This window comes from Caretta caretta, chromosome 23 (genome assembly GCF_965140235.1).
Source record: "Caretta caretta isolate rCarCar2 chromosome 23, rCarCar1.hap1, whole genome shotgun sequence".
NCBI lineage: Eukaryota > Metazoa > Chordata > Testudines > Cheloniidae > Caretta > Caretta caretta.
This window is the reverse complement of record NC_134228.1, coordinates 11,514,305-11,523,553: the sequence shown is the minus strand read 5'-3', so window position 1 is coordinate 11,523,553 and position 9,249 is coordinate 11,514,305. Positions and strand designations below refer to the sequence as shown.

Sequence of the window (9,249 nt, the reverse complement as noted above, 5' to 3'; positions counted from 1 at the left end):
AACAGCTTCCCTATGAGGAGAGATTAATCAGACTGGGACTTTTCAGCTTGGAAAAGAGACAACTAAGGGGGGATATGATGGAGGTCTATAAAATCATGACTGGTGTGGAGAAAGTAAATCAGGAAGTGTTATTTACTCCAATTCCAGGCCCCAGGGTGGAACAGTCAATAGGCCCCCAGTGGTGCCCAACGAGCTGCCAGCTGCACTGCTGGGTGTACTTTTCCGACACGGCCAGGGCTTCCATATGCCCACCCGGCTGCCTTCGCCACCGGTACCACCCCGTGTGGGCCTGAGCGCTGACTTCCAAATTTCCTGGGGGTGTTCGACCCCTCACTCCATCCTAGGCCCAGCGCAGGGCCAGAAGGACAAGGAGCCCCACAAACTGCCGGAGGGAGACAGTGGGAGTCCGACGAGCCTCCGTCTGCAGCTCCCCCGGCTGGTTTCTTACTGGTAAGCACCACCTTTGAGGGTAGGGTTACGTGTCCCATCCTCGCCACCCAGCCCAGGGCCACCACGCTCTCCCTGCCCCATGTTACCTGTGTCCCCCCCCCACATGTTCTCTTGCTCTCCCTGGTGGGCAGGAGCCAGGCACGGAAGCAGGAGAGAGCCACTTTTAACGCCAGCCCCTCCCGGTCGCTGCTCTGCAGCCCTGCCCGGCAGGTGCCTGGAGAGCCTGTCTGGGCAGGAGGCAGCTTCTGCTCCCAACCCATGCCCAGGCAGGGAGCTGAAGTCACCTCCCCAGCCAGTCTGTCTCAGCAGCTGCTGCACAGGGCTGCAGGGCAGCATAAAGCAGGTGCTGGTCCTGCCCCTTCCACTCCCAGCATCTGGGCCATATGTCACCCAGGCCCCACGTCTTCCTCCCACTCCTCCCACTCCCCCCCAGTGCCTCTGGTGCACTGCCAAAGAGCTGACGGAGGTAGGCAGGAGGCACGGGGGGGGGGACGGGACGACAAGATGATGGGTGGGGCCTGCAGCTGGCGGGAGGGGGAGGCAGTGGTGGGTGCCTCCTCCTTCTCATAACACAAGAACTAGAGGTCACCAAATGAAATGAATAGGCAGCAGGTTTAAAACAAACAAAAGGGAGTATTTTTTCTACACAACGCACAGGCAACCTGTGGAACTCCTTGACAGAGGATGTTGTGAAGGCCAAGACTATAACAGGGTTAAAAAAAGAACTAGATATGTTCATCGAGGATAGGTCCATCAATGGCTATTAGCCAGGATGGGTAGGGATGGTGTCCCTAGTCTCTGTTTGCCAGAAGCTGGGAATGGGTAACAGGGGATGCATCACTTGATGATAACCTGTTCTGTTCATTCCCTCTGGGGCACCTGGCACTGGCCACTGCTGGAAGACAGGATACTGGGCTAGATGGATCTTTAGTCTGACCCAATATGGCCGTTCTTATGTTGTTATGAGTGTGTGTTATGACTCTCTGCACTCTGTGCTTCTCCTCAGAATAGATGAGTCCATCTCAGCCCCCAACAAAGAGCTGTTCTTCTCCAGCTCAGCCTGTAGAGACTCCCAGACTCCAATTCCTTCCTGGCTTTGTTTCTATTTAAAAATAATCTGCTTTCTGTCTCCAATCCAGAGCGAGTTTATTTCCTTCGGGAAAGCCTGTCCACTGGGGAATAAAAATCCCAGCAACAATTATCAGTTGATATCTCTGGGGCCATTTGGAAGAAATTATATTCCTCTTTCCTTGGCAATGTCATTGATTTCTTTTCTAGAGGTTGGAGTGACAAGGAGCCCCGTCTGATGCCAGGTACGTACTGGCAGGTATGAGATCTTGGCATCTTTATTCATGTGGTAGGGTTTCTCTTCCTTTCTATTCAAGCTTCCTTTACATTCTTGTTAAACCCTGGATTTGTGCTGGAAATGGCCCACCTCGATTATCATACACATTGTAAGGAGAGTGATCACTTTAGATAAGCTATTACCAGCAGGAGAGTGGGGTGGGGGGAGGTATTTTTTCATGCTTTGTGTGTATAAAAAATCTTCTACACTTTCCACAGTATGCATCTGATGAAGTGAGCTGTAGCTCACGAAAGCTCATGCTCAAATAAATTGGTTAGTCTCTAAGGTGCCACAAGTACTCCTTTTCTTTTTGCGAATACAGACTAACATGGCTGTTACTCTGAAACCTTTACTGGGAACATTGGGTGTGTGTTCACAGCACCCATGGCTGGCCCATGCCATCTGGCTCGGGTTCATGGGGCTGAGGCTGCAGGCCTGTTTCATTGCTGTGTAGATTTCTGGATTTGGGCCAGAGCCCGAGCTCTGGGAACCTCCCACCCTGCAGGATCCTACATCCCAGACTCCAGCCTGAGCCTGGAAATCTACCCAGCAATGAAACAGCCCCACAGGCTAAGCCCCACAAGCATTGGCTGGCACATGCGAGGAGCAGCTTTTCCTTCGCTGTGCAGACACACCCAGAGGGACTACAGTGCTGGAACAGACCCTAGATATTCAGGCCTGTCTGTAAAGGCCTATACTCTAAGAATTTAGGTGTATTCTAATCACATAGCTGGTTATCGAGGTATAAAAGAAAGAATCAAAATCACTGTCTGACTGTATAAGGCCTTTTCTCACTGTGACAGTCTGAGGCCCTGTTCTTAGGCTAAGGCCTTTGGCTAAGCAGCAGAGGCAGCCATAAGCTGGGAAGCGACTGGTCACATCCTCACATCCCAAACTAGTCCCACTGAAAGAAGGTGCTCTTGGGCTGTTAGGATACAATCCTGTCCTGATAATGCCCATCGCCTCCAGAGAAAGAGAAGTGCCTGGAAGATGTAAAAGGAAACTTAGTTTGATAGCATCCTGTCTGGAAAGAACTCACTTATCAAGAGCTGGGATGCGAAATCCTCACTCCTTTATTGTTTTGTCATTATAGTTCCCACTTTGCTATTGTTTATTTGCATGGTCTCTGTCTGGTTCTGTGATTGTTTCTGTCTGCTGTATAATTAATTTTGCTGGGTGTAAACTAATTAAGGTGGTGGGATATAATTGGTTACATAATCATGTTACAATATGTTAGGATTGGTTAGTTAAGTTTCTGTAAAATGATAGGTTAAGGTATAGCTAAGCTGAACTCAAGTTTTACTATATAGTCTGCAGTCAATCAGGAAGTGTGGGTGGGGGAGAATGGGAACAGGAATGGGGAAATTGGAATCATGTTTTGCTAAGGGGGGGAAATAGGAACAGGGACACAGGTAAGGCTCTGTGGTGTCAGAGCTGGGAAGGGGGACACTAAGGAAGGAAACTGGAATCATGCTTGCTGGAAGTTCACCCCAATAAACATCAAATTGTTTGCACCTTTGGACTTCGGGTATTGTTGCTCTCTGTTCATGTGAGAAGGACCAGGGAAGTAAGTGGGTGAAGGAATAAGCCCCTAACAACCTGGTCCTATGCCCGATGCATTAGCAGTGGGTGAAAACACAGAACCTTTTGGGCCCTTGGTGATAGTTTGTTTATGGCCTCAGACTGAGAGTCATTAACATAAACATTTTCATCAATGACCTGAACGAGCCCTTAAAATCATCACTGAAAAAGTTTGGAAATGACACACGACTTGGGGGAGTGGTAAATAATGAAGAGGACGGATCAGAGAGATCTGGATCACTTGTTAAACTGGGAGCAAGTAAATGGTGTTCGTTTTAATGGCTAAATGCAAATCTATACATCTAGGAACCTAGAATGCAGACCATAGGTACAGCATAGGGGACTCTCTCCTGGGAAGCAGCGACTCTGAAAAAGATTTGGGGGTTGTGTTGGATAATCAGCTGAATAAGAGCTTCCAGTGTGACGCTGTGGCCACAAGAGCAAAGGCGACCCTGGGATGCATCAACAGGGGACTACTGAGTAGGAGCAGCGAGGTTATTTTACCTCTGTATTGGGCACTGATGCGACCGCTGCTGGGATCCTGTGTCCAGCTCTGATGCCCACCATTCAAGGAGGATGTTGATAAATTGGAGAGGGGTCAGAGCAGAGCCAGGGGTTGGAAAACCTGCCTCGTCGTGACTGACTCAAGGACCTGAGTCTATTTAGCTTAACAAAGCAAAGGTGACTTCATCCCAGTCTACCAGTACCTCTACGGGGAACAAACATTTAATAATGGGCTCTTCAATATAGCTTCCAATGGCTGGAAGTTGAAGCTACAGAAATTCAGATTGGAAATAAGGCTCACATTTTTAACTGAGAGCAATTAACAATTGGGACAACTTACCAAGGGCCGTGGTGGATTCTCCATCACTGGCCTTTTTAAAATCCAGATGGGATGTTTTTCTGCTCAGGAATTATTGTGGGGGCAGTTCTCTGGCCTGTGTTGTACCGGGGGTCAGTTTAGATGATCGCCGTGGTCCTTTCTGGCCTTGGAATGTGTGAATAACTGCTGGGCATCTGACTCCTGTGCCTTGCACTTTGTGCGGTTATTTACACTTGTGTAAAATCCCCCCCCCTTTTGCACATGTGTAAAGACTACACAAGATGCAGAGCAGGGGGAAAAAATCAGTCATAAGAACATAAGAATGGCCATACTGGGTCTGACCAAGGGTCCATCTAGCTCCATATCCTGTCTCCTGACAGTGGTCAATGGCAGGTGCCCCAGAGAGAATTAACAGAACAGGGAATCATCAAGTGATCCATCCCCTGTCCCTCATTCCCAGCTTCAGACAAAGAGCGGCTAGGGCCACCTTTCCTGCCCATCCTGGACATTGTTGGACCTATCCTCCATGAATTTATCTAGGTTTTTTTTTTGAACCCTGTTATAGTCTTGGCCTTCACAACATTCTCTGGCAAGGAGTTCCATAGGTTGCCTGTGCATTGGGTGAAGAAATACTTCCTTTTATTTGTTTTAAACCTGCTGCCTATTCATTTCATTTGGTGGCCCCTAGTTCTTGTGTTATGAGAAAGAGTAAATAACACTTCCTTATTCACTGTGTCCACACCAGTCACGATTTTATAGACGTCTATCATATCCCCCCTTAGTCGTCTCTTTTCCAGTCCCTTAATTCCTCTTTTTTCCCCTCCTAAATTATGAGATTCATTTTACATGGCATTAAAAATGTGGACTGGACTGATGCTAATAATATGCCACTCTTTCATCTACAGATCTCAACGTGGTTTACTAAGGAGGTGAGTATCTTTATGCCCTTTATCCAGATGGGGAAACTGAGGCACAATAAGGGGATGTGACTGCCCCATGAGCACCAGCCGAGCACTGGAATAGACCCCAGATCTGCCTGAGTCCCACATCAGGGCACTATTCACTAGTTCACACTGCTTCCCCAGCCACTGACTCATCTGCATAGTGTATGACCGTGGGCTGGTCACTTAGGGCTGGATTCACAAAAGAATTTAGGAACCTAGCTGCCCACTTGAGGCTCCTAAATCCCAGGCTCAGACCTCAATGCAATTCACAATTCACAGGTGCTAAAACTTGCCTGGCTCCAAAAAGCTTGCAGCCAAACCTTCCTGTCCCTGCCTTTGAGCATATGCATGGCAGCCCCATGCCAGGTGTCCAGCTCCCTGGGCCCCAGAGAGATTCACAAACTGGGGGCAGACCAGTGTTCCTCTGCCTAACACATGGGAGGAGCCCAATCCTGCAAGTGTGCTCTGAGCTCACCCGCCGGATCAGACCCCTGTAGACGAGCTTACCCAAAATATGGGAGAGGTTCTGCCTTATAACTTGTAGCCCAGCGATTAGGGCTGGCTCAAGTCCCCACTCCACCTGTGGGGGGAAGAAATGGTCTGAATGCAAGGGGTTGGACTAGAGGACCTCTCGAGATCTCTTCGAATCCTACACTTCTATGAGTCTGCAAAATGCCCTTTTATAACACTGTGGCATGGGCACCAACTCCTGGAGCACCCATAGAAAAAAATTAGTGGGTGCTCAGCACCCACTGGCAGACAAGCTCCCCCCCCAGCACCTCCCATCCACCAGAAGCCCCCCCCCCGATCAACTCCTCCCCTCCCTCCCTCCCAGCATCAATCAGTTGTTCCGTAGAACGTAGGAGGCTGGGGGGGGGGGTAGTGGGAACACTCGGGGGAGGGGGTAGAACTGGGTGGAAGAGGAGGGCCGGGTGTGGGGGCTTAGGGGAAGGGGTTGGGTTGGGGTTGAGGGGGGGATTGAGCTCCCGCTGGAGGCCCAGAAGAAGCCAGGGCCTGTGCACTGTGCTCTAACCTGGTGCCAAAAACTTATTTCCACATTGTTTTTTCCCAGTAGCTAGTGTGCGGGACTGGAACACAGGACAACTGGGTCCTACTGAGGAAAAGCACTAGATATTGTTATTATTACCTTGCCGTCATTACAGATCAGCCCAGCGGGGGTCATGGAAGCCACCAATGAGACATGGGAAGCTGAATTTTTCCTGGTGGGGTTCCCAGATCTCGAGCGCTTTCACCTCCTGCTCTTTAACCTCCTGTTGTTCACCTACTTACTCATTCTTGGTGGCAATACTGTCATTCTGATGCTTATCCGGGCCAACCCGCATCTTCATGTCCCCATGTATTATTTTGTGGCCATTCTGTCTTTCTTGGAGGTGTGGTACACCACAGTGACCATCCCCAAGATGTTGGCCAACCTCCTGGATAGCAGGAAGCCCATCTCCTACAGGGGCTGCCTCTTGCAGGTGTATTTCTTCCATACATTGGGTATTACAGAGGCCTGTTTGCTCACGGCAATGGCCTACGACCGATACTTGGCCATCTGCAAGCCTTTGCACTACCCATCCGCCATGACCCCCAAGAGTTGCCTCTGGCTAGTGGCAGGGTGCTGGGCGTGTGGCTTTATGTGGCCTGTGCCAGAAATCATCCTGCTCTTCATGTTGCCCTTCTGCGAGGCGCACCGCATAGAGCACCTCTTCTGCGACTTCCCCTCGCTGCTCCGCTTGGCCTGTGCTGATGTGTCCACCAGCACCACCATAGACTTTGCCCTCCACTCCTTGGTCATCCTTGGCCCCACCGCCCTCATCCTCTTCTCTTATTCGAAGATCCTGAGCGTTGTCATCAAGATCCAGGGTTCGGAAGGGCGGCGAAAGGCCTTCTCCACCTGTGCCTCTCACCTGACCATGGTCCTGGCCTTTTTCGGCACCACTGGTTTTATGTACATCCGCCCAGCACGAAGCCGGCCTTCATACCACGACAGGGTGGTGGCAGTGGTCTATGCAGTTCTAACCCCTCTCTTCAACCCACTGATTTACAGCTTGAGGAACAAAGATATTCAGGAAGCAATTGGCAATCTCATGAAACTGCCACCGATTTCCAGTGTGACCTCAGGCTAGTCACTTAGTCTGGGATTTTTCAAGAGCCTCCAGGCACCCAAAGTAGAAATAGGGTGGCTAACACCCTCAGGCCTTGTCTAGACCCAAAAGCCTTGGATCTGGATTATGAGACTCACAAGCCCCCCCCCCCCCCCCCACCCCACAGTGGGGACATAGTTATATAGGTATACAGTACTTTATACTGGGATGGTTATTCCCATGCAGGAAGGTGAATAAGCTATACCAGTATAAGGCACCTTTATCCCAGTATAATGGCGTCCACACTAGGGTTTATACCAGTATAACTACTGGAGCCCAGGGACCCTTTGTTGCCAGCTGGCAGAGGGCTTGGGAAGCGGGGTTGCACTGAGTTTTACAGGGATGCCCTGGGACAGATATATGCATCATGAATCACCAGGGGGTGGCATGTGAATCATAAAATATCAGGGTTGGAAGGGACCTCAGGAGGTCATCTAGTCCAACCCTCTGCTCAAAGCAGGACCAATCCCCAGTTAAATCATCCCAGCCAGGGCTTTGTCAAGCCTGACCTTAAAAATGTGAGGTCTCTGTTGAGAGCCAGTGGCCCTCTGGTCACCATAATCATTGTGAAATGTGTGTAAGGATAATATTTAAGGCATCACGTATCTGTACTGAAAATTATGTTCTTAAGGTAAAGTAAAGGCCTTGACATTGGTGAGGCCTCATCTGGAGTACTGTGTCCAGTTTTGGGCCCCACACTACAAGAAGGATGTGGATAAATTGGAGAGAGTCCAGCGAAGGGCAACAAAAATGCTTAGGGGTCTAGAACACATGACTTATGAGGAGAGTCTGAGGGAGCTGGGATTGTTTAGCCTGCAGAAGAGAAGAATGAGGGGGGATTTGATAGCTGCTTTCAACTACCTGAAAGGGGGTTCCAAAGAGGATGGCTCTAGACTGTTCTCAATGGTAGCAGATGACAGAACGAGGAGTAATGGTCTCAAGTTGCAGTGGGGGAGGTTTAGATTGGATATTAGGAAAAACTTTTTCACTAAGAGGGTGGTGAAACACTGGAATGCATTACCTAGGGAGGTGGTAGAATCTCCTTCCTTAGAGGTTTTTAAGGTCAGGCTTGACAAAGCCCTGGCTGGGATGATTTAACTGGGAATTGGTCCTGCTTCAAGCAGGGGGTTGGACTAGATGACCTTCTGGGGTCCCTTCCAACCCTGATATTCTATGATTCTATGTCACCATGTTTCGGACCGGTTGCTTTCAGGCATGGGTAACTAACGCTTCTCTCCCTGTCTGCTCATTGTGAATGGCCCGCTTCATGGTGGCGGTCTGTTTGCATGGTGAACCTGATGCTCATCAAAAGATTGTGACACTTACAAGAGGGAGAAGCCAGAGGCATAGGTGCTGACTCCGCATCCGCCCCGCTGCTCGGCTCCTAGTCCTCCGCCTCCCTCCCAGAGCCTCCCGACCGCTGCAATCAGCTGTTCAGTGGCATTCAGGAGGCACTGGGAGAGGTGGGGGAGGAGCGGGGGCAGGAAGAGGCGAGGTGGGGGTGGGGGCTTGGGGGAAGGGGTGGAGTGGGGATGGGGCCTGGGGCAGAGTGGGGGGTCGAGCACCCCCGAGAACTGGGAAACTCAGCACCTCTGCCTACAGGAACAAAACAATCAGAAGGGGGCTGACTAAGATCAAAGAATTAGCCTGGTCTACCAGGTAATGCAAGAAACCACACAACATCTTATGTCATGAGGGCACGACTTGTCCCATGAACGGAAGCTCCCAGCCACATGGGGCTATGAAATGGTGGAGGGACTTCATATGAGGGTTGCTCATCAAAGTATCTTGCAAAATAAGTCTCGGCTCTAGAATGCATGGTGTGGTTTTATTTTATATTTTATATATATATTTTATCTGTTTCCGATACTTGCTACTGGTAGAATCTCTGTCCCTTTGTTCAATAAACGTATACTCGGTTTCACAACAAACCTGCTGACGTGCTGTGTGTTAAGT

General features: G+C 49.9%; 1 protein-coding gene across 1 annotated transcript; it reads left to right on the top strand.

Annotated features, from left to right (window-relative positions):
- Positions 1-6,324: 6,324 nt before the first annotated feature.
- LOC125628460 (olfactory receptor 6N2-like) lies at positions 6,325-7,275 on the top strand. The gene has a single exon (XM_075122310.1). It carries the CDS (start codon positions 6,325-6,327, stop codon positions 7,273-7,275), a length of 951 nt encoding a protein of 316 aa, XP_074978411.1.
- Positions 7,276-9,249: the final 1,974 nt, after the last annotated feature.

What these genes read in the sequence shown, in the direction of transcription:
- LOC125628460 (XM_075122310.1), top strand. Translation starts at nt 6,325, where the DNA reads ATGGAAGCCACCAATGAGACATGGGAAGCTGAATTTTTCCTGGTGGGG.